Consider the following 25,907-nt stretch of genomic DNA (forward strand, 5'->3'; position numbering starts at 1 on the left):
TCACGGAGTCTACAATGGTGATCCTAAAGAAGCTAAGTAAGAAGGGGAACCAAAGGAAAAACTCATAGTTATCCTCTTGGCTATGGGAAATAGACAAAATTGCCTGGGAGAAAATTGGGATCTTGGGGGTGGGGTGGGAGGGGGGTAAGGGGAGATGGGGAGAGTCACCCATAATTCTTATCTATTATTAGCCATGTGGCTTGGTACCTTTTCTCAGTGAGACATTCTCATCTTGCTTCCTCAGAATCTGGCTGGTGACTAAAAACTAAGTCTTCCCTCTTCCCAAAATTCTCCTAGTGTTATCTATGTAGTGAGACCTTGTCTCAAAACAAAACAAAACAAAAAAACCAACCCAGCATCACTCATCAATGACAATAATAACCAAGACCAAGTAGATTTCATCCAAAGAATACAAAGTTGGTTCAACATGCAAATCAATAAATGGAATTCATAATATGACTAAACTTAAGGCTAGAATCACATGATCATACAGAAAAGGTACAGAAAAGGCATTGATAAATATTCCACATGTTTTCATAACAGAAAACCTAGAGAAATTGGGATAGATGGGCTCTATTTCAAGAAATAAATGCTACATGAGAAACATATAGCTAATGTTATATTAGATAAGGAAAAGCAGAAACACCTTTATTTCTTCCTTCTTTTCTCCCTTCCTCCCTTCCTTCCTCCCTCCCTCCCTTCCTCCCTTCCTACATTCCTTCCTTCTTTTCTTTCTTTACTTATACCTATCTTCTTTTCTCACCCACCCATATTCTAACCAGGCAGGCTTCATCTGTCCAATGCTGGGGTTCTGTTCTGCCCTCTGCTCATCCATCAAAGTCCTTGTGTTTGTTCTCATCTTCAGGCACATTATACTGTATGTAACTGACACCATCCTCAATATTGATTGACAAGAAAACATCCCGTGAAGCTCTGGAGGAAATTTTCTCTTCTAGAGGTAAGGAGAAGTTACTGGTAATTCAGTTCCCATCCAAACAAAGAATCAGATCGAAATGTAGATAAATGGATAAAGAGAAGTTTATCCAGTGAGTAGGTTGTTTTGAACTTTTTAAAACTTTTCTTTAAGAATATCACTCATTTACTTTTTTCATTGATAAAATGAATGGAATAAATAAATTACTGATTTTGTAGGTTTCTTTTCAAATTTAACACCCATTGGAATCATTTAGTATTGTTTGCATTACACGAGTGTGGGATGATTACTACTCAAGCATGGGTAGCCACAGAGCTTTCACTCCTGAAGAAAACTGACTTTCTCTTTCCCCACGATCTACCTAAGATCAAGCCAGTGATAATCCCAGTGTGGATGGGGGAGGGGCCCATGGGATTTACTCTAAAGGGAGGTATAAGGTTGATCCAGCAGTGCAATTTGTAAGGACCAATGTCTATCTCATACAGTTTGTGCACCTATATATAGTCAATGCATTGAAAATCTATATCCCAATTGTTGAGTCTTTTAGAATGCCTGAAAAGTTTTCGTCTTAAGGCTCCCTTTCACAGTTCAATTAAAGATACCATGAGTAGCTAAAGCGTGACTAGAAATCTGAGGGTAAAGATCAACTCACAACAGGAGTTGTTCATCCATATTTCTTTTTTCTTCTTCTTTCTCATTTCTATCATTTTTTCCTTGATCTCTCTTACACTTTCCTTTACATTGTTCCATACCTTATAAATGTTTCCAGTCATATATATCCTTATACCAGAATTTCCTAAGTCCTAGCAGGTTCCAGAGATGGAATTCTTTTGTCCTATAGAAAATGAGATAAGAGTGTAACATGAAGGGCTGGCTTGTTTGTTGGGTCCTGTTTGTTGTTGGGGTTTTTGTCCTGCCCGCTACTTCATAACTGTTTAACCCAAAAGAAAATCATACATAGGTCTCCATAAATTATAAGCTGATTGGCCCATTAGCTCTAGCCTCTCACTGGCTAACTCTCACATCTTGATTAACACATTTTTCTGATCTAAGTTAGCCATGTGGCTCAGTACCTTTCTTCAGTGGGGCAGATCACATCCTGCTGCTTAGATGGTCTCAGCAGGAGTGGGAGTAATCAACTTCCTCCTTCCCAGAATTCTCCTGTTCTCATTACATCATTTCTACTTCCTTTCTGGTTTTCCCACCTATATTTCCTGCCTGGCCAATCAGCGTTTATTTAAAACATGATTGACAGAATACAGACAATTCTCCCACACCACTTCCCCCTCTTTTTTTAAAAAAAAAATAAAGGAAAATATCCATAATCCATTTTTTTGGGAATGTGGGTGTAGTGAGAGTTAGCCACTGAGAGGCTAGAGCTAATGGGCCAATCAGCTTACAATTTATGGAGACTTATGTGTGATTTTCTTTGGGGTTAAACAGTTGTGGGGTACCAGGCAGGACAAAAACCTCAACAACAATCAGGACTCAACAAACAAGCCAGCCCTTAATGTTACATAAGAGCTTCACAACATGCACACACCACAACACACAAACAACACACATACACAGAGAGAGAGACAGAGATAGAGAGATATAGACTTTTATTTATAGTGCAATAAAATGTTTTTGGAGTACGTGGATACAGTATCAAGTGATTTATCAAAGGGTAATAATGACAGATAGCAGGGAATAAATAGCAGTGAGGAACTTTTAATAATTTTCCATATATTTTTGATAATTTTATTTAAAGTTTCTTTCTTGGTTGATCAGAGGGAAAGATGAAGATCTGTGCTCAGAAGAGAAGCTGCAGACTGGATTCCATGCAGAGAGAAAAGGAGAGTGAGAGCGAGTGGACTTGAATTCCATCAAGGTGGCTGATAGGTTTCTGAAGTGGTCATAGCCTCAGAGGACGATGGGAGCTTCTGCCCACATGGCAAGACTGGTGTGGCACAAGGACAGTTGTCTGGGCATTCTTAAGTTGGAAAGTTGATGAGCAGTAGGCCTGGCAGCAGCTGGACTCACAGCAGCAGGGTTGGAAGCACCAGCTGGTCACATGGTTTACATCAGGTGATCTAGCAGCAGGTGTTTTCACAGCAGGCTGGGCAGCAGCAGGGCTCACAGCAGCAGGGCTCACAGCAGCAGGGCTCACAGCAGCAGGGCTCACAGCAGCAAGGCTGGCAGCAGCAAGGCTCACAGCAACAGGGGTGGCAGCAGGGTGTGAGGCAACAACTGGTCACACAGGTTGGCTTACAGCAGCTGGTCTTACAGCAGGTGGTTTTACAGCAGCTCGGTGGGCAGCAGGGTGGACAGCAGCAGCTGGTTACACAGGTTGGCTTACAACAGGTGGTCCTGTAGCAGGTGGTTTCACAACAGCTGGGCTTGCAACAGGGCTGGCAGCAACTGGTCACACAGGTAGGCTTACAGCAGGTGGTCTTGCAGCAGGTGGTCTCACAGCAGCTCGGTTGGCAGCAGGGTGGACAGCAACAGCTGCTCACACAGGTTGGCTTACAACATATGGTCTTGCAGCAGGTAGTTTTAGAGCAGCTTGGCTGGCAGCAGCTGGTCATGCAAGTTGGTTTACAACAGGTGGTTGTGCAGCAGGTGGTTTTGCAACAGCTGGGCTTGCAGCAGGGCTGGCAGCAGCTAGTAATACAGGTTGGCCCACAGCAGGTGGTCTTGCAGCAGGTGGTTTCACAGCAACTGGGCTTGCAGCAGGGCTGACAGCAGCTGGTCACACAGGTTGGTTTACAACAGGTGGTTGTGCAGCAAGGCTGGCAGCAGCTGGTAATACAGGTTGGCTCACAGCAGGTGGTCTTGCAGCAGGTGGTTTCACAGCAGCTGGGCTTGCAGCAGGGCTGACAGCAGCTAGTCACACAGGTTGGCTTACAACAGGTGGTCGTGCAGCAGGTGGTTTCACAACAGCTAGGCTTGCAGCAGGGCTGGCAGCAGCTGGTCACACAGGTGGGCTTACAACAGGTGGTCCTGCAGCAGGTGGTCTCACAGCAGCTGGGCTTGCAGCAGGGCTGGCAGCAGCTTGTCACACAGGTTGGCTTACAGCAGATGGTTGTGCAGCAGGAAGGCTGGCAGCAAGGCAAGCAGCAGGAGTTGGTCATGGTGTCAGGTGTGGTTGGAGGGTTCCTGTCAACAGGTGAGGTTTTTACACTATGATGGGGTCTTGCATTTTGTACCTTTTATATGTCAGGCCTTCAAAACTTGAACCAATCAGTAAGACTTTTCCTTGATGTTGTTTACACCATTTTCCATATTCAGTACATGTTTCATAAGGAAGTGCTGCTCAATGTTATGTATCATTGGAAAGTTTAATCTGATTCTTCTACCAAAATAACTCATAGGAACTCTTTCAATAAATGGAAGGGTATTGCACTACCAGTCTCCGTGTATCCTGGGTCATCATCTGGTCACGGGGTACCCCTCATGTAATGGAAGCATCAGAGTATCTGTTTGTTTTCATTTTTTCTGTTCTTCGTAGCGAGATTTTTCGTTGGGCTGCCAGCTCACAAAAACCAGCATGGAGACTTACTGCTGAGTATGAAAGCTTGGCCTTATCCTAGACTTGTTTCTAGCTCACTCTTATAACTTAAATTAATCCATTTCATTAATCTATGTGCTCCCTTGTGTCTCATGGCTTTTAGAGTCCTACACGTTCTGCTTCCTCTGTGTCTGGCTGGCAACTCTTGCACTTCTTCTCTGAGACCATCTCTTCCAGAAGTTCTGCCTAAACTTTTCCTGGCTTGCTATTCATCAGTCAGATCTTTATAAACCAACTACATGACACGTCTTCACACAGTGTAATTTAATATTCTGCAACAGTCTTCAACTTATGAAGTATGTGCATGATGGTGCTGTGTTCACAGGGATGCACTGGCTGAGTGTCTGTACTATTATACATAATTTCTCATATCGGATTAGCCCAGATATCTCTTTCTTTACCTGCTCCTCCACCTGTGTGTCTCGGAAGCATTAAGGATACAGATATCTGGCACAGTATATCCCTTATGATGCTCAACTATAGAAAAGAGATGGAAGTGTAAATACATGAGTGTGAGAAGATATCACAATGTGTGTGTGTGTGTGTGTGTGTGTGTGTGTGTGTGTGTGTGTGTAATGGTCCTGATTTTTCCTGTCCTGAGTGGCTCACCGGGAGGATCATGCTTAGATTTCTGCCATAAAGCAGTTCCACAGAGGCAAACACGAGTAAGAAGGTAACTGCTGACAGACAGTAGATTCAGGGCTATTAGCTTTGTGTTCTTTCCCTGTCTTTTTGTCTTTTTCCTTCTGCCCGCCTGCATGTCCTTCTGTCTTACTATCTCAGTATGCCACCCCTTCTTTATTTTCTTTCTCTATTGCTTTCCTTTGTGTTTAGTGATAGATTTAAAATAAGTTGAAATGTAGAAAGTAGACATGCACATTTGTGTTGTGTTTGTAACTTGTGGATTACTGATTTTTTCCAACAATTTTTTTCCTTTTTATATTTTCAACCATAGTTCATACGTAATAATAGAATATACATATTAAATAACTCTATAAGAGAACGATCTGATAGTGTTTTACGCTAAAGAGAATAGCGGAGTGGTTTTGGTGCATGCTTTCAATCCCAACACTTGGGAGACTGAGGTACAGGGATCATTTTGAATTTAAAGTCAATCTGGTTTACATAGCTAGTTCCAGGACAGTCAGGGTTACACAGAGAATTCTTGTCTCAACAAAGTAAAAGAAAAAATAATTTCAGGGTACAGGGCCCTCTACATCCTGTAAATGCCTCTGTTCAAAAGATTGTGACATCTTCCTCCTTGTGCAAGGCATGCTCTGATCACACTACTGTCAGTATAATGCCCTCTGTGCACTCTCTGCTGCCTCACTCAGGTCTGATTTTCTCCCCTGTTTTGTTCATGTCATTTTTTTCTTCTAATTTTCATATGCAATACTTGCCATTTTTAGTCTCGTTTATTTCACCTATTACAGGAACTCCATTTCCATCTGTATGTGTGCAAATATAGTAATTATTTTTTTAAGGTTGAATGATTTCAATTATTTGTATATCACATGTTTTACCTTTTCATTAAATTCATTAACGGGTTCTTGGGCTGATTTTACAATCTGACTAAAGTTATAGTCCCTTGTTGGCCATGGTGACAGATATTTCTCCATTGTATATTGACTTTGTTTTCTTTAGGTACAAACAGAGGTGTAATGTACCTGGATCATGTGGTAGTTCTAATTTTAGCTCTTTGAGGGAACTCCAAACTGATTTTCATAGGTATTATGCCAATTTACACATTCTCATCAACACTTAAGAGTTTTTTTTTTCTCCCTATATCCTAAGCATTTACAGTTTGTTTCCTTGATGGCAGCCTTCTTGATTGGGGGTAGATGGAATTTCATAAGTAGTTTTGGTTTGCATTTCCCTGATGACTACTTATATTATTATTGTTTTAATGAATTTACTGGATACTTACACTATTTTTTGAGATATTCAGACTATTGCACCCCCTGCCCACCCATGGATTGGTTTGCTTTCAATTTTATTGTTAACTTTTAAAATCATTATGTATTCTGCTTATGAATCCCCAGAATGAATAGCTTCAAATGAGTTTTCTTCTGTTTTTCTGTTTTTGAGTTTTCCTTGGTTTATTGTTTCCTTATTTGCAAAGATATTTAATTTGATTCAATTGCATCTGTCATTTCTTGCTGTTATTTTCTGAGCTATTGAAGAGCTTTTTGCGAATCTATTGCCTGTGCCCATGTTCTGAAATGTTTTCTTCAAACTTCTTTAAAGTTACAGATTTTATATAAACTTCTATTTAAATTATTTTTATTCATCATTATTATTATTTGAGTTTTTTGTCCTTTTGTTCAACAAAAGATCTCATTATTTAGCTCTCGCTGGCCTGGAATTCACTATGTAGGTGAGGCTGGCCTCAATATCACAAGGATTTCCTTGAGTCCAACTCATGAATGTGGGGATTAAAGGCTTGTTTCACTATGCCTGGTAATAATTTCATATATGTATATAAAATATTTTTGTCATATCTCATTATCACTTGAATCTCACTTCTATTGAACCCTTTTCTCCCCCACAGTCTCCCACCTATGTTCAGTGTGTGTGTGTGTGTGTGTGTGTGTGTGTGTGTGTGTGTGCAACCCACTGAGTGTAATTAGGTGGGCAGTTATGGGTAAGATAACTCTGGTTACACTAGTGAAGAAACTCACTTTTTCTCCCCCACAGCCATTTATTGGCAATGTTTCTTCAAGGAGGAATGGGGCCTCCGGAACTCTCCCCATCTACAATGGAATGTTAACAGTATCTCTCTCCTCCACAAAGTCGTGTTCCACAGCACTCCTCCTCATCCTCTGGCTCTTAGATTGTTTCTGTCCTCTGTTTCAGCATGTATTCTGACCCTTGGAAGGGGGAATGTGGATATACTGTTTGATTACTTTGAGCACTTTAAACAGTCATGTTTTTCTGACATTGTCATCATCACCCACTGCAAGCAGAAGCTTCTCTGACCAAGATGGGGACAACACTAATTTATGGGAGCGTTTAAGTGGTAGCTGAGTTTTTGCTGAGTCAGAACTCTTACCATGAAAACAGCACATCTAGCTGCCCAAGACAGAAGTCAAGAGTTCAGATTCCCTTTAAGGGGACAACTTACAGGTAGCACAAGTACCCAGCTGTGCATAACCATACCTTTAATCCCAGTACTTGGGAGGCAGAGGCAAGAGGGTCTCTGTGAGTTCAAGGCCATGGTGGCTTACAGAGAGAGCTCCAGGACACTCTGGGTTACACAGAGAGAGTCTCTTTTTGTTTCTTTGCTTTAAAAAGAGATAGCTCATGTGGCTGCAGAGTCATTTTGTGCAAAGGCAACTTGTGGAAAGGAGTAGCTCAGACATTAGGAGATCAGGCACTGGTGCTGTGATAGAAGGAATGCCATTTCTCTACAGATAACTGACAGATGAAGCGTGGAAATTTAGAGCCCAGAGAGCCACACTTAGCCAGTGCCTTGTCCAGTGCAGCACAGCAGAGGGACACTGTTCCTTCTTGCTTGTGATATTTTTTCCTGATGGCATGAGATATCTTCAAACACTGGAATCTGATTTGTATAATGCTTGCAATATTAGAATGTCATCTATCTAGTATCAGAAAAAGAAGAGACCAAAAGATCTAGAACATGTGTGTGGAGAAATTTGGACTCTTCAAACTTTAAAAAAATGAAAATGATGTGTTTATTATATTTTATGTATATGAGTGTTTTGCCCGTGTGTATGTATATACACCACATGCACAGGGATGTCAGAAGAGGGCACTGGATGCCTTGGAACAAGAATTACAGGTGGTTGTGAGTTGCTATGTGGATGCTCAAAATGAACTGAGGCTTCTACTCAAGAGCAATTTGTGCTCTTAACTATGGTGCCTTCCCTCTAGCTCCAAATCTGGGAATCTCGCACAGCAGTAAAAATATGAAGAACAATAGGTGTGCAGAAATTTACAAAGACTCTTCAAAAAATAAAAGTAAAGGTACTTTATGACTCAGTAGCCATATCTCAGGAGAGTTATTCAAGTTAATTGAAGGCAGAACTTTCTTTTAATTCAAATTTTTATTTTTAATCATGTTCATTTATTGAAAGTACGTCACGGACTTGTGTACTTTGATGATATTTGGTCCTCCATAGCCCCTCCCCTGCCTAGTCGTCCCCTTCTCATAGAACTTCTATAGGATTTGAAGTTCTGAGTAAAATCCGGGCTTACAAATGAGAACACTTGGTTGATAATTTTTCTGAGTGTGGTTTATTTTATTCAAAATAATAATCTCATATGCAGCTCTTTTCTAGCAAAAGACATGGTTGAAATCAGAATCCTAAATTGCTACTGACACTCCCAAGTTTATGTCAATTCCATTAACAATTGATAAGATGTAACTTAATCTTAGATGCTCTTTGGAAAGAAAATAAGACAGAAAGTTCATTTCTATATATAATCCCACCAAAATGATATGTATAAAAGTCAGACAGCAAAGGAAAGAGAACAGATACTTGGGTTCTGGAATCTGAGGTTGCAGGACCAGGAAGATGGTAATCATAGGTTTGAAATTTCAATTATTCCAGATAGAAACCTTTCATGAATCTATTGTTCAATACCATGCTTTGTGTCACGGATGCAGGGAGACCATGTTGAACATATAAAAATCTACAGATTATGTGAATTTTTCATTAAGTGATTCATCAAAATAAAATGACAGACACTATGGAATGATGCTAGCACAGAGTTTATTAAAATTGCTTGCTTCCAGGGACATATCTCATAAGTGAGCAGAAAGAAGAAAATAGCACATAAGAATTTGGGTTGACTCTGAAGAAAATACTGTTGAGAAGATAACAAGTTAATACAAAATTCATTTTGGGGGTAGTGTTTTCTTAGGTTATTGGTGAGAGGTATAAAGATCCTAGCTCAGATTTTAAACTAATACAAGACCTTCACATTAGCACCCCATGAAGACAGCAGAAGATCCATAATCTCTGGAGATAAGGAGAGAGACACCATCCTTCATCAAAGCATTCACCACACTTGGGTTGGAATTTACATTCCTCAGGTTTCCTGGTGAGAACTTGAAGGGGGTCTGCAAATTTTAATACGTGACTCTTGCATCTAGGGCATGTCAACTCTCCCCATAACATGGTTGTGCAGATGTTTCCTAGGGGAGCTGCTCAGCAGCAGCAAGGCTGGCAGCAGGGTGTGCTGCAACAGATGTTCACACAGGTTGGCTTGCAACAGGTGGTGTTACAGCAGGTTCTTTCACAGCAGCTGGGCACGCAGCAGCAGGGCTGGCAGCAGGTAATCATGTAGCAGTAGGGCTGGCAGCAGGTGGGCACACAGTAGCAGGGCTGGCAGCAGGTGGGCACACAGCAGCAGGGCTGGCAGCAGGTGGGCACACAGCAGTAGGGTTGGCAGGAGTAGGGCTGGCAGCAGCAGGGTAGGCAGAAGGGTGTGCTGCAGCAGATGGTCACACAGTTTGGCTTGCAACAGGTAGTCTTGGAGCAGGTGTTTTCACAGCAGGTGCTTTCACAGCAGGTGGGCACACAGCAGCAGGGCTGGCAGCAGCAGGGCTTGCAGCAGGGTATGCTGCAGCAACTTGGCGGACAGCAAGGTTGGCAGCAGATGGACTCGGGGCAGCTGGGTTCACAGCAGCAGGTGGTCTTGCAGCAGGTGGTCTTGCAGCAGCATGGCTCACAGCCAGGTGGGCAGCAGCAGAGGGCCATGGTAGCAGGTGTGGAGGGTTTTACTCTGTTCACAGGTGAGTTTTCAACAGTGTAGCAAGTTTTTCCAGTCAGGGCCTTTTATACCACAGACCTCTAATGTTTGGGCCAATCAAAAAGACTCTTCTTCTTTGTTCACCATTTCCATATTTAATTTGTGTTCATGAGGAAGGAAATTCTCACCTCATGCTCTGAATTATTTGGAAGCATCCTTTTCTTATTTGGGGATAGCTTACTTGAACTCTTTCCAATAACTCAGGTGCTCCTCCTGTCAGCTTTGTTGCAGCTCTAGTTGTCATCTGGTCTTTGGTAGCTCCTGCTCTATGGGAAGGTCAAGATTCCTTCATTCTTACAACTTTCTTCTTCCATCTGTTCTTAGATTCATAAATGTCTCTGGGCATGAGTGAGCTGTATTCACAATGATGGACTCAACATCGGGTTCCCTGTCTTTGCTCACAAAGCCCAATTCCAAACTGTCCCAGGTATGTGCCAATCTCTGTATAAATTTCCAGCCCTGTGTATTTGGGGGTCATTAAGTTTTGCTTGAGCTAAGGTTGTCTGGAGTGGTGTTTTTCATAGCAGAGTGGGACCAGCACTGGTTGATATAAAAACCCCAGCATATTAAGAATAAGGAGGCATCAGGGGAGATGTGAGTGACCATCATTCCCGAATGACTGTCTTCTCCTAGGAGCTCATGAGGAAGAAGTCCTTACATTCAGACAAAAGAGTGTGAGCAGGTGACTCCAGTGTACATCTGGCTGTCAGCAGGGACAGTGCCCGTAGACTGGTGATCTCCTGATTCCCTCAGTTTGCTTTGCTCTCTATAATTTTATTCCCATCCCTCACTGTCTGGTCTTTCTTCTTCATTATCTTCTCTACCACTTTTCTTTCCATTCAGTGAAAGAATCATGATTATTTGAGACATACCTAATTTATTACCTAATTTATCTTTGGGGAATAAGAAGCGCACCCCCTCTCTATTTTTAGTCTACTATTCACACTAAAAATACACAATTATTCATGCATTAATTAATATGATAATTTCCCATTTGAAATAATAAAAGGTGAAAACAGCCATACCAGCATTTAAAAAAGTGGAATTTAAATCCCAGCACTCGGGAGGCAGAGGCAGGCGGATCTCTGTGAGTTCGAGACCAGCCTGGTCTACAAGAGCTAGTTCCAGGACAGGCTCCAAAGCCACAGAGAAACCCTGTCTCGAAAAACCAAAAAAAAAAAAAAAAAAGTGGAATTTAACATCAGTGTTTGCAAACCATTTCATGTCACTCATCCTCAAAATCTGGCTCTCACTGTCTTAGAGGATCAGTCTTCCAACCTTGGCATCACTTTGAACGTCTTTGTGAATCAAAACAGTCTGTATCCTTGATCATAAGATGACTGTGACAACCCTCCCTATCCTGACCCCAGTTTGTTCATTCTCGTGTTTGTGTAATATTCCACTCAATGAATTTGACACTGCTCACTGATTGGAATTTTGCCCCTAGAAACAGGTTGTTTATAGTTTGGGACTATTCAAAACAGCACTTCTAGAAATGTTTCTTTTTAAAACACTATTGCCTTAAGTACATATCCAGGTACATGGAGGTTTGCTTAACGTGCAAGGTTGGTACTTTGATTTGCAGAAGCTTAGTGCTTCTTTTACTAGACTTATTCTTGGACAGTATCTTTTTTGTTGGACCATATGTGTTTATTTTATTTTTTATTTTTTTTTGAGGCAGTGTTTCTCTGTGTAGTCTTGTCTGTTCTGGAACTCTCTCTGTAAAACAGGCTGGTCCTGAACTCATAGAGATCCACCTGCTTTACATTCCAGTGCTGGGATTAAAGGTGTGCACCACCACCCTCTGCCTGCACTATATGTGTTTTAATTTAAAACTTATATTTATGTGTCTGTCTTATGACATATAGAAATTGTCATAGCATGCACTGATTTTCCAAAGCTGGGCATTTGATCACAGCGTTGTCCTAAATGTACATGACACCGTTGGTACAATTCCCTTACCATCAGCCTCTCTGAAGTCCCCTGCGGCCACCTCCTGATTCTCTTTCTCTTCCCAGATTGTCCTATTGCTTCTTTGGTGTCCCCACCACTCCTTAGATGATGGAAACTTGACTTTTCTTTGGAGTCCTCCTTACTTCACTTTATCAAGATGACCTCCAAATTTTATGTTTTCTGGAAAATGACATCATTTATTCTTCCTCATATGCACCATGTCTTATTCATGCATCCATCCACTGACACACAAGCAGGTTGCTTCTTTGTTGTATGTACTGTGGAGGACTCATGTGGTGGTTATAACTTTAATTTTTTTTTAAGATCCTACAAGCTAATTTCCATACAGACTTGCTAATTTCCATTCCCATTAATGGTGTGTAAAGGTTTCCTTTCCCCCCTGGATCCTCACCAGCACTTGTTATTGTTAGTTTTCTTGATGACAGCCTTCCTGAGGGGAGTGAGGTAGAATTTCAAGGAAGTCTTAATTTGTTTTTCCTGGTGGTAAATGGTATTAAACATTTTTTCTCATGTATTCTTTTATTCATTGGTACTTTTTTGTTTTTTTTAAAAGTCTTCAAATACTTTGATGCTTTAGTTATTGTATGATCTTTTCTTTTCATTTCAGATTTTATATTCTCATATATATATATGTGTGTGTGTGTGTGTGTGTGTGTGTATCCACTTTGGATAACTAGTTGGCATCATTCCTACTCAGATTGTCACCTGTTCATGTGGCCCGATCAGGGTTATTGGTTTTCTACACAGCTGATCTTTGCCTGCACTTAAAAAGGTTATTGGGGGATACACATGATGCTATGTTACCCATAGTGATGAACTAAATAGTTGACTTTTAGCCTGAATCTCCTTTATATTAACCAACAGTATTCACAGCATACAGAAGGGAATCCCATATCAGTTCAGGTTCTGTCTCCTAAGAGCCTATCCATCCTTGTCTCTGTGTGAAGATAGGTTTATGTTTTGGCAGAGGTAAGGAGGAGCAAGAAGTGATGGGCAAACCAAGTGATGGGTTTACAAATGCGAGCACTTGGTTGAATTGTATTGGGTGTGGTTTATTTTACTCAACTTGATAATCTCATATGCAGCTTTTTCCCCCTAGCAAGTGACATGGTTGAAATCAGAAGCCTAAAGGCATACTGACACCCCCAAGTTTATGCCAATCCCATTAACAATTGACAAGATGAAGCTGAATTTTAGATGCCTTTTGACAAGCAAACAGATAAAGAAAATAAGACAGAAAGTCCATTGCCATATATCACTCCACCAAAATGATGTGTATAAAAGTCAGACAGCAAAGGAGAGAAAAGACCCTTGGTTTATGGGAGCTGAGGTTGGAGGAGCCAGGAAAATGGTAGCCATTGGGTATTAAATCTGTTATCCCAGTAGAAATCTTCCATGGATCTAGTGCTGAACTCCATTCTTAGCATCACTGATAGAGGGGAACCACGTTGAGCATTGAAAATTCTATTGATTATGTGGATTTTTCACTCAGTGATTTATCAAAATGACAGACACCAATGAATGATGACAGCACAAAGTTTATTAAAATTGCTTGCTCCCAGAGACACATCTTACAAGTAACCAGGAAAAAGGAAATAGCACATAAAATCTGGGGGTGACTCAGAAGAAAATGCCGTTGAGAACATAACGGGTTAAATCAAGTTTCATTTTGGGGGTTGTGTTGTAACTTATTTGTTCAGAGATATAAAGATCCTGGCTCAGAATTTAGACTGACACCAGATCTTCACACCAGCTCCCCATGAAGATGGCAGAAGATCCATATTATCTGGAGATGAGGAGAGGGAGGGGGAGGGATTTGATCCTAGGTTTCCTGGTGAGAACATGAAGAGGGTGTGCAAATGTTAATGTGTGCCTCCTGCATCTTGGGAATGTCAGCTCTACTCAGAGCATGGCTGTGCAGGTCTTCCTTTGGGGTCAGAGGCAGCAGGGTTGGCAGCAGGGTGTGTAGCAGCTAGTGGCTACACAGGTTGTTTTAAGAGAGGTGGTCTTGCAACTACTGGTTTCACAGCATGTTGGTTGGCAACAGAGTTGCAGCAAGCATGGCTAGCAGCAGTAGGGCACACAGCAACAGGGCTGGCAGCAGCAGATTGTTGTAAGGAGGCCGCTATTAGTTCCCAGAATGTTTACCCCTGAAATAATCACACAAAACTATGTTTGTTTGTTTGTTTGTTTATTTATTTATTGTATTTGTTAAATATATCTAATATTTATTTTCTTCAAAACCACTACATTTTTTTAATTTTTAAAATTTATTTATTTATTAAAAATTTCCACCTCCTCCCATCCTCCCATTTCCCTCCCACTCTTTCCCCTCCCCCCTCCAGTCCTAAGAGAAACTATGTTATTTAAAACACTGCTTGGCCCATTAGCTCTAGCTTCTTATTGGCTTAATTTAACCAATTTCTTTTCATCTGTATATCGTCATGCGGCTGTGGTTTATCGGCTAAAGTTCCACCTTTCTTCAGCGGGGCTGCATGGCTTCTCCCTGATTCTGCTTCCTTTCTCCCAACATGCCATTTAGTTTTCCCCGTACCTAAGATCTGCCCTATCTGCCAAGGCTGTTCCTTTATTTATTAATGGTAATCACAGCATACGAAGGGAAGTCCCACATCAGCAGATGTTCACACAGCTTGGTTTGCAACAAATGGTCTTTCAGCAGGTGTTTTCACAGCAGGTGCTTTCACAGCAGGTGGGTACACAGCAGCAGGGCTGGCAGCAGGTGGGTACACAGCAGCAGGACTGGCAGCAGGTGGGCATGAAGCAGCAAGGCTGACAGCAGGTGGGCACACAGCAACAAGGCTGACAGCAGGTGGGCACACAGCAGCAGGGCTGGCAGCAGCTGGGCACACAGCAGCAGGGCTGGCAGCATGGTATGCTGCAGCAACATGGGGGACAGCAAGGCTGACAGCAGTTGGACTCAGGGCAGCTGGATTCACAGCAGCAGGGCTGGCAGCAGGTGGTCTTGCAGCAGGTGGTCTTGCAGCAGCATGGCTCACAGCAAGGTGGGCAGCAACAGAGGGCCATGGTAGCAGGTGTGGAGGGTTTTACTCTGTTCACAGGTGAGTTTTCAACAATGTAGCAAGTTCTTCCAGTCAGGGCCTTTTATACCACAGACCTCTGATATTTGGGCCAATCAGAAAGACTCTTCTTCTTTGTTCACCATTTCCATATTTAATTTGTGTTCATGAAGAAGGAAATTCTCACCTCATGCTCTGAATCATTTGGAAGCATCCTTTTCTTATTTGGGGATAGCTTACTTGAACTCTTTCCAAAAACTCAGGCACTCATCCTGTCAGCTTTGTTGCAGCTCTAGTTGTCATCTGGTCTTTGGTAGCTCCTGCTCTATGGGAAGGTCAAGATTCCTTCGTTCTTACAACTTTCTTCTGCCATCTGTGCTTAGATTTACAAATGTCCCTGGGCATGAGTGTGCTGTATTCACTATGATGGACTGAACACCTAGTTCCTTGTCTGTATGCCCCCTAAGCCCAATTCCAAACTGTCCCAGGTGTGTGTCAATCTCTGTATAAATTCCCATCCCTGTGTATCTAGGGCTCATTAAATGTGGTTTGAGATAAGCGTGTCTGGAATGGTATTTTTCATGGCAGTGTAGAACCAGCAATGGTTGATATAAAAAGCAGCAGAACATTAGGAATATGAAGGCATCAGTAGAGCTGTGGATGACCATCAGTCTCTACTTAGAAGCTTATGGGGAAGTCCTTAGATCCAGACAAAAGAGGGTAAGATGGTGACTCCAGTGCACACCTTGCTGTCAGCAAGGGGCAGTGATCTTAGGTTGGTGATCTCATGACTCCCTATGTTTGCTTTGTTCTCTTTACTTTTATCCCCATCCCTATATGTCTGGTCTTTTTCCTTCATTGTCTTCTCTACTCTACCTCTTTCTTTCCATTTAATGACAGAATTATGATTACTTGACATGCACCTAATTTATTGCCAAATTTATCTATGGGGAATATGATGTGTATCTCTCTCTTTCTTACTCTATCTCCCTCACTCTAGTCTACTATTTACTAAAAATATATAGATAATTAATTTCCCATTTGAGAGAATAAAAGGTGAACAGGGCTATAGCATTATTAAAGAAATGGAAACTAATTTTGGTCCTTAAAAACCATTTCATGTCACTCATCCTCAAAAGCTGGCTCTCACTGTCTTAGAGGATCAGTCTTCCAACCTTAGCATCACTTTGAACGTCTTTGTGAATCAAAACAGTCTGTGTCCTTGATCATAGGATGACTGTGACAATTCTCCCTATCCTGACTCCAGTTTGTTCATTCTTATGTTTGTATAATATTCCATTACATGAGTTTGACACTGTTCACTGATTGGAATTTTATTATGAGAAACCAGGTTGTTTACAGTTTGTGACTATTCAAACACAATGCTGCTATAGTTGTTTCTGTTTTAAACACAAAGGCTGTACATAGTTTTCTGGGTACCTGAAGATTTCTTTTCATGAGACATTGGTCCTTTCCTTTGTAGGAGACTAGTCCTTCTTTTACTAGATTTATCCTTGGAGAGTTTCTTTTATTGTACCATATGTTTGTTTGCTTGCTTTTATTTTTGTTTTCTGAGACAGGTTTTTTTTTTCTGTGTAGTCCTGGCTGTTCTGGAACTCACTGTATATCAGGCTGGCCTTGAACTCCCAGAGAACCATCTGCCTTTACCTCCCTAGTGCTAGGATTAAAGGTGAGTGCCGCCATTGCTTGGATGAACTATATGTGTTTTAATTTAAAGCTTCCATTCTTGTGTCTTATGACATACAGAAATTGATTGATTTGCATTAGTTTGCACTGATTTTACAAAACAGTGCATTTGACCACGACATTGTGGTGAATGCATGTAACACAGTTTGATAAAATTCACTTACTGTCACACTCTCTGATGTTCCCTATGGCCTCCTCCTGATTCTCCTTTTCTTCCCAAATTGTCCTATTGCTTCTTTTGTGTCCCCACCCCTCCTTATATGAGGGAAACATAGCCTGTCTGTGTCTTTGGAATTGTACTTACTTCACTTATCAAGATGATCTCCAAATTTCATCTGTTTTCTGGGCAATGACATCATTCATTCTTTCTCATATGCACCATATCTTATTCATGCATCTGTCCACTGACAGACAGGCAGGCTGGTTCTTTGTTGTATGTGGTGGTTCTAATTTTAGATTTTTAAAAAGATTCTGCAAGCTAATATCCATACAGACTGTGCCAATTTCCATTCCCATTTCCGTGTGTAAAGGTTTCCTTCCCCCTGGATCCTCACCAGCACTTGTTATTGTTGTTTTTCTCGATGAGGGGAGTGAGGTAGAATTTCAAGGAAGTTGTGATTTGTATTTCCTGGTGGCGAGTGGTGTTGACTGGTTTTCTGATGTGTTCCTTTAGTCATTTGTACTTTCTATATTTTAAAAAGTCTTCATGTAATTTGACCATTTAATGAATGTATTACCTATTTTTTATTTTAACTTTTAAATTCTCATATATTTATTTATAAAACTGCATGTGTATTACTCCTCTAGTGGATAACAGCATCATTCCTACTTGAATTTTTGTCTGTCCATGTGGTCACGTGTCTGACTCCTGCAAAGATGAATTGGGGCAGTTGCTCTTCTACACAGCTGATTTTTTCCCGCACTTAGATATAAATGTTATCGTGGGTTAACATGTTGCTATGGCACCCACAGTGATGAACTAAATGTTGGCTTCTAGCCTGAATCTCCATAAGTCCAAGATTGTCTTTGTAAAAACCTCTCCTATCTTGTGTCTGTGTGAAGATAGGTTTATGTTTTGACAAAGGTAAGGAGAAGCAAGAAGTGATGGGCAAATCATTTTTCCCTTCAACTAATAACAATTCTTCAAGGATAGGGGAGAGTGTGAGGATGTAAACAGTCAGTACAGTGTTTTCCTTAAACTTTTTCAAAGGGATGGTCACATCAGTATTTATGCCTTCCACCCTCCTCTAAAGTGATTTCCCTCTGCGATAGATGTAGTCAAGGCCAAAATGACATTGTTAGGGAGGACTCATACTAGGGAATTGTATTCCAAAGAGATAGTAATGAATCTGGGGGTAAATAGCAGATTAGCATTGAACTGGTGTTGTCAGGGTTTTCTGTCCTGCCTAGTTTCTGTCCTCCTACCAGGTCCCAGAGCCATTTTGCCCCAAAGAAATCACACAGAGGTCTATATTAATGATAAACTGATTGGCCCATTAGCTCAGGCTTCTTATTAACTTATATTAACCCATTGTTCTTCTCTATGTTAGCCATATGGCTCAGTACCTTTTTCAGTGGGGCAATCACATCTTCCTTCTTTTGTGGTTGGGACAGGACTAGGGAGGAATGGGATTCCTCCTTTCCAGAATTCTCCTGTTCTCCTTGATCTACCTCTACTTCCTGTTTGGTTGTCCTGTCTATACTTCCTGCCTGGCTACTGGCCAATCAGCATTTATTTAAGACACAATTGACAGAATATAGACAATTGTCCTGCACCACACTGGAACCTGTTTTGTCTGTTACCAGACTGTCTATAAGGCTGTGTAGGCCGGTGATAAGTCTGAAATAGAATTCTGTCAAAAAGATTTTTGTTAATGCTACCAGTAGCATTACTTTACTATTATACATCAGAAACACCACTATCGGGACTATGTGCTCAGCTGCCTAAAGACTGAAAATCAGTAGTTTAGATTATCACTGGAGAGTTGGTCTTAACAACGATGTACATGAGAGAAAAGCCTAATTTATGAGAACAGCATGAAAGAATGAATGACTTTAAGATTAATAGATTTTATAACACTTTAATAAAGGTCTTGAAATATGGATAAGTATCACTTAAAATATATTGGAGTAGTTCACCAGAGATGTACGGAGATGGAGAGACACAGCTGTTCTTATTGATAACACCTACCTGAGCACAAGACAGAGGAGGGACAACTTTGCTTGGCATTTCAAATCACCAGAAAAGATTGTGGAAATTGCTTACATATTATTTCCAATGGCTGACTTACACAGTCAGGTAATGTAACATTCCCCATGGAAGAATCTTCCATTTATATCTCTTAAAGGGCTTATAATTATTATAAGTAGGCTCCATGAATGGAAATTTTTTCTGCCTTTTTTCATATAAAGATATAATAAAAAATAATCTTTTAAATCAATAACTATAGTGGCCATCCTATAGTTAATATAGAAGTCAAAGGAATTTCAGATTGTAGATCTGTTACCATTCTCCATTTTCCAGATTTCTTTTTAATAACAAATACTAGAGAATTCCAAGGGCTCATTGCTTCTAAATGTGCTGAGCACTTAACTGCTCCTGTACAAGCTGTTCTAAGGCCTTCAGTCTCTCTGTTGTTAAAGGCATTGCACAACCCATATAGGTCTGTCTATGTTCCATTTTAAAGGTAGGGTTGTTGGTGCTTTTGAAAGATCATCCATTCTTGTGCCCTGTTCTTGTACAACCAGAATGGTTGGTGACTGTTCTTTGTAACATCTTCTAATATTTTTCCCAGAATCATACATTTGGTGTGGGAGGTCCTTCTGTCTATGTGTTGCTTTTATTGGTTAATTAATAAAGGAACTGCTTTGGGTCTATAACAGAGCTATAAGGGAACAGAACTAGGCAGGGAAAACTAAACAGAATGCTGGGAGGAAAAAGGCAAAGTCAAAGAGATGCCATGGGGCTGCCAGAGTCAGACATTTTGTCAGGGTTTCTGCCCTGCCCAGTTCTTGCAATGGTTAAGTCCCAAAGAAATCACATAGAGGTCTACATTAGTTATAAACTGATTGGCCCATTGGCTCAGGCTTCTTATTAACTCTTATAACTTACATAGCCCATTATTAGCCATTATTCTTATCTATGTTAGCCACGTGGCTTGGTATCTTATTCAGTGGGGCAGTCACATATGGCTTCTTCTGTGGTTGGGCAGGACTGCTGAGGAATGGGCTTCTTCCTTCCCAGAATTCTCCTGTTTTCATTGACCTACCCCTACTTCCTGTCTGGTTGTCCCACCTGTACTTCCTGCCTGGCTACTGGCCAATCAGCATTTATTTAAAATATAATTGACAGAATATAGACCATGGTCTCACACCAAGACATGCTGAAACTTTACCGGTAAGCCATTGCTATGTGGTGATACACAGATTACTGGAGATGGGTTAAGCTAATAAGTAAGAGTTTGCCAGTAAGAAGCTAGAGCTAATGGGTTAGGTCAAGCAGTGAATACAGTTATTGTGTAATTATTTCTGGTTTAAGCTAGCCAGGTGGCCAGGAACTAACAAGCGGCTTCCTCCTCCAACATAAATTAATGTATGGTTTATTTCTGATATTGGAAGAATGTTAATCTGAGTATTCCATTACTGTATCAAATCACATCCCCATAAGTTCATTGGTATGTTAGTTTTATTTTCCTCTCTGATCTTCTAGCCCAATACATTTGACCTATTTCATGCTCTGTTTTACCCAAGATAAAGTTCCAATCCATAAAAGCTAAAAATTCACCTCCTGAAGAGTCCAATTTGGATGCCAAATTTCTGATGCATGTTTTTATTATTTAATTAATTTATTTATTAAAGATTTCTGTCTCTTCCCAGCCGCCGCCTCCCATTTCCCTCCCCCTCCCCCAATCACCTGTATCTACAAGACTTTCAGTGATAATATGATTTATTTGTATTTTTAATTTTGGTCTTTGTTCATTTATAGAAGTTTGCCAAAATATTTGCATGATGGCTTTTCCTGAAATTTTTTTTCCTCCTCTATAGCTGTTTTATCATCCAGAAAAGTATGGTTTCTTATTACAGGCATTAGTTTCTTTAATTGCTCTGGGAACGACTTTCCTCCAAAGTTCTAAGAAATGACTGCACTGAATTTTGCCTTGGGGACTGTGAGTAGCCCCTGAAAGAGTTTCTCAACAGCAAAGTGTTACCTTGACTGTCATTTGTTGACCTTCAGGCATTAGTTCAATACCTGCCATTGTGAAACCTTCTTCATAATCCAGAAGGGAGAGGCATTCTGCTTGATTTATACTTAGGAAAGAAACTGTTTTTAGGAGCACCCTGTTTAGAATCCCTTTTTAGGTAACTATGTTTGCCACAATTGAAACACTTGACATTTTGATTTTTCTTGCCTCTGGAAATCACCTCTCTTATCCATGCAACAGTATGGTCACGAGATTCAATATTGATTGTTTCTCAGATCCACTCTTCCAAGTGTACAGATCTTACCTTTAAATGCCTAAGTTTCCTTTTACATTGAGAATTATCATTTTTATAAGCTAGAGATTCAATTATCATTTGTCTAGTTTCTGAATCTGGTATCATTCAATTGCTGCTGAAGTCAGTCTTTGTATGAAATCTGTGAAGGTTTGTTTGAGCCCTGTATAACCTTAGCAAATGACTCAGTTTTCTTTCTTACTTTTCTAATTCTGTCTCAAGCATTCAAAGCCTCTGTGAGGCATAAATCAAGAACATGGTTATCATATAGAGATTGCCTTTGTATATAAGCATGTAACTGCCCTCTCCAAGCAGCTGGTCTTGGGAGATTTTCATACATCTAGCCCTTCTTTGTTCAATGGTCTTAGCCTCTTCTTTGAACCAGGTCATCCATGTAATTGAGGACCAGACTCCATGACCACTTTAACTAAATCTCTCTAGTCTCCAAGAATAATTCTATTACAAGTTGGCTACAAGTTTAACATCTGTTTCGGAAAAAATGAATGCATGCCTTATGAGACTATCACTTCCTTGAATCTCCTTAAATCATCTCCACAGGAGTCCATTTAACTGTTGCACAGCCTTGGGTCTATTTGTCATCTGGCAGTTCCTGTAAGGTGACTGAATAAATTAAAATTGGTTGTTTGAAAACGTTTGGCTGCTACTCTCTAATCCAATAATGCAATGCTGAAATTGGTTCGTCATTAAATTCCTTGTCTGTATCTGAATATCTCTATGACCTGCTTTATTAAGTTTTTCTAAAACTTGTATCTTAGCACTCATACTAACCACCTTTTTTTTGAAAAACCAAAAGTGATTAAACTTATAATGTTGAGAATTTTCATTACATAAGTCCCATCTAAATTATTTACCCTCCCATTCAGTTGTTCCATTTTGTGACTGTCCAGTGCATTATCGTACAGAGACCTAAATCCTTCTATGGTAATATTGTTTCCTATTTTTTAATGTGGGGAAAACTCTATCTTTTAACTAATTCCTCCCTTTAAAAAAATCCCAATTGTGAACTGTGAGGCATAGTACCTTTGAGCAGAGAACACAGTCAGTGAACAGCTTGGCTGAAAAAAACTGCAGCTTCTAGCACATAGCCTTGAACTGCAAGTGGCATCCCTAGGAGAGGCAATGTAGGGAAAGCCTACAGCCCGCAGTAGAGAAAGAGAAGGAGAAAGTCGAGTTTTTGAAAAACTCATAAGGAATTTTTTGCAAAAGCATGCGTGGCAGTGAGGAGGGGGCTGTCTGAAGGCATAGCTGCCAGGTCTAGGGCAGGTAAGTCCTGTGATGTTTGGAGCCCAGTTGCTTTTGAGGTTTGGGTGGTAGCTGGAGACTGAGAGAGGCTACAACAGGAAAATCCCAAACTAGTACAAAGGCTAGGAGTAAAAAGAGAAGAAAGCATAGCTGGATGGGGCAGTAGCCCCACATGCAGCTCTGGAGGGAACTCCCATATTATAGCTTCAGTCTGGGCCAGTGGATCAAGAGCCACAGGCAATTGGCTTTTTCATGAATTTCTTCCCATATTGGGCACCAATATGTAGCACTAGTTCTAAACAGGTCTTAATAATAAAATCCTGGAGTCAGACATTGGAGGAAATGCTGAGAGATGAGAGAGATGAAGGAGAAAACCCACCAGCCACCTTGCTTCTCAACTTCCCAGTCGAAAGAGACTGAGTTCGTGTTTCATCCTGCCTTATCCCTTCCTCTCTCTGCCCAGCCAAATCACTTCCTGTCTGTCTGCACATAATTCTTTAACTCTATGCTTAGCTAGTGCCTAGTCCCAAATTCTAATCTTCAGGCAACCTTTATTTGTACAAATAAGATATCACCTTAAATGGCTGACCAAGGTATTGAAAATACATAACAATTGAGGGCCCAGCACTAAGGAAGACTTTTATACCAATCCATGTAAGGCTTGGAGAACATTGAAAATGAAGAGCAGAAAGTACCCTCAAGTGTTGAAGCTCAAAAACGTGAGCTTAAAGTTGGTAAACAAACCCTTACTTAGGGTGTGGTTACTTGGTATTTTGGACATTAAGATGCCCATAGAGGGAGATCCACTCCACCCTGACCAATGGTCAGAGAATTCAAGTGTACTTCTTTCTGCTCCTTCTTTTGAAATAGGAGGTTTGACCTAGGAAATGGCTCCCTTCAGGATGCTTGGTCAGGGAGAGTTTACTGCCTAAACAACAGAAAGCTTTTCTTAAGAACTAACAACTTGATGTCTCAAGTATTAGGGCAAGTAACAGTTTTGTTGATTTTGTATCATGTTAAAGCAGTCTTTTGCCTTCTTTCCTGTATGGTGTTTGGCTATAAAAGTGTATGGAAAATTCAACACGGGTGAACTCAACTCAGAAGTCAGAACGAAGAATTCAGCATTCAGCATTTGCCGAGTTGCCATCCCATTACCATCCTGTGTCTCTGTGATTCTTTCTTATCTCTATTCCTCCTGCCTAACTTTTATAATCCTTACATCCTTACCCTGGAAAGTGTGAACCCACTGTGATTAGGATAGAGGAAGAAATCACCCCCCAAAAAGTGGCTCCCAACCTGTTAAGAGAGAGTAGGAAAAAAGGCTATAAAATGTAAGGCTTAAAATCCCTTAAGTCTCAAGGCAGCCATTGATTTTGTAAACTCACAGCAGCTGAGGTTACTTTCACTGAACCTGCATAAGACTGGCCCTGTCAATCATCAATGATAGACGGGGGAGGGGCTCATAAGGCCCAATGCCTTATTGCTGAACTCTTGTCTATGGAAAAATTCTGGAAGAGGAAGAGTCATTGTCTTCATTTATGTGCTCAATACTGAGCCCATCGGGCTCCAGCGGATAACACCAAACTCGGAGTCACATGGACACTCCTGAATAAACTCTTTGGGTTTATTTATTTATGAAAAAAAGGATGGAAAAAAAGATTTGTATAAAGGGGATAGATAGATATAAGGGGCAGCGAAATAAGGGAAAATGCGGGGTGAGAGTAATCAGCATGAATTTTATACATGTTTAAAATGTCAGAGGGCAAGTTTAATTAAATAAAAAATTATTAATACTAATAAAATTTCTGAGAAAGTGAAACAATACAGCACAAGTTTTCTGTTACGGGTCTGCTCTTCATAGTAGCGCACTAATGTTGTGCATATGCTAATATTTCTTCTGAGCTCTTCCGTGCGATAGCATTCTGCCTTTTCTCTCTTTTCACTTGTAGAGACTTTAAGGTTAAAAAAAGGGATATGTCAGCTAAACTCACTGAAGAGAAGCTTGGGAAGTGTGCTAGCTCCCTGGTAGCTTCTCTACTGACTGAGACATCCAGACTCTCAATGACATCATAGATGAAGCTCTCAGTTGATGAAGAATGTTCTCTGGGAGCTGGGCAGATGGCTCAGTTGTTAAGAGCACTCTCTTGCAAAGACCCCAGATTCAGATCTCAGCACTCATGCGGCGCCGCTCAACTGTCTGCAACTCATGTTCCAGGTGATCGGATGTCCCTTCTGGCTTCTGTGAACTGCACTCATATGGTGCATATAACACTTGTAGGGAAAATTTTATACATTCAAAGATCTTTGACATGTATGGCAGATAAACTCATATCTGGCTTTAAAACATGTCATAATGGAATAAAATAAAAGGGTTTCTTGTCTTCTAATCCCTCTGAGGGTCATGGAAAAACCTGGGATACCACAAGCCATGGCCTTCATACTTGGCTGGAGTACAGGAAGAGAGAAGTGACAGGTCAAGCATCATTTTATATAAATAAAGGATGAGAGGATCTCCAGTAAGTCAAGGGAGACATAGGAGTATTTTAGATAATGAATAAGAACATCTTCCTTGAATTATTCTGAGTGGGGATCCAGTACTGGTGGACTTCCTGTTCCTTTAGCTCTCCTATGACATAGCTTGAGTCTGAGTTGAAAGCTGGCTGGCTGGTAGTGACATTGTCAGGCAGGAATCCACTAGGGAGGTGCAAAATGGATGTAATGAATCTTGGGGTGAACTTCAGTTTCGCATAGTGTCTTGTAGAGCAGGAACCATTCTTATCAGTTTCCTGCTGTCCTCTGTTTCCTAAGAGCCAAGGTTCTGGAATACTTCATGGCTGGCTAGAGAAGTGTCATGTATGAAACCTGTATTCCTGGTTCCTGGATAAGACATTTTCAGGGTTGGGGGCTGTTTTAAATGGTAGTAAAAATTTCACTAAGTCAGAAATCTCACATGAAAACAGCACATCCAGGTTTCCAAAACAGAAATCGAGACTTCAGATTCCTTTTAGAGGTACAACTTCTAAGTAGCGCAAGTACCCAGCTGTGCATCACCACACTTTTAATCCCAGTACTTGGGAGACAGAGGAATCAAACAGCTGTGAGTTCAAGGCCAGGGTAGTTTACACACACACACACACACACACACACACACACACACACACACACA

At 40.8% G+C, this 25,907-nt stretch overlaps 2 protein-coding genes across 2 annotated transcripts; both read right to left on the minus strand.

Moving 5' to 3' along the window:
• Positions 1-3,009: 3,009 nt before the first annotated feature.
• LOC101982842 (keratin-associated protein 9-1-like) lies at positions 3,010-4,050 on the minus strand. The gene has a single exon (XM_005368377.1). The coding sequence runs from the start codon at positions 4,048-4,050 to the stop codon at positions 3,010-3,012; it is 1,041 nt and encodes a 346-aa protein (XP_005368434.1).
• A 5,611-nt stretch (positions 4,051-9,661) lies between these two features.
• LOC113458461 (keratin-associated protein 9-1-like) lies at positions 9,662-10,213 on the minus strand. The gene has a single exon (XM_026789818.1). It carries the CDS (start codon positions 10,211-10,213, stop codon positions 9,662-9,664), a length of 552 nt encoding a protein of 183 aa, XP_026645619.1.
• Positions 10,214-25,907: the final 15,694 nt, after the last annotated feature.

The sequence above is a fragment of the Microtus ochrogaster genome, unplaced genomic scaffold (genome assembly GCF_000317375.1).
Source record: "Microtus ochrogaster isolate Prairie Vole_2 unplaced genomic scaffold, MicOch1.0 UNK31, whole genome shotgun sequence".
NCBI lineage: Eukaryota > Metazoa > Chordata > Mammalia > Rodentia > Cricetidae > Microtus > Microtus ochrogaster.

What these genes read in the sequence shown, in the direction of transcription:
- LOC101982842 (XM_005368377.1), bottom strand. Translation starts at nt 4,050, where the DNA reads ATGACCAACTCCTGCTGCTTGCCTTGCTGCCAGCCTTCCTGCTGCACA.
- LOC113458461 (XM_026789818.1), bottom strand. Translation starts at nt 10,213, where the DNA reads ATGGCCCTCTGCTGCTGCCCACCTGGCTGTGAGCCATGCTGCTGCAAG.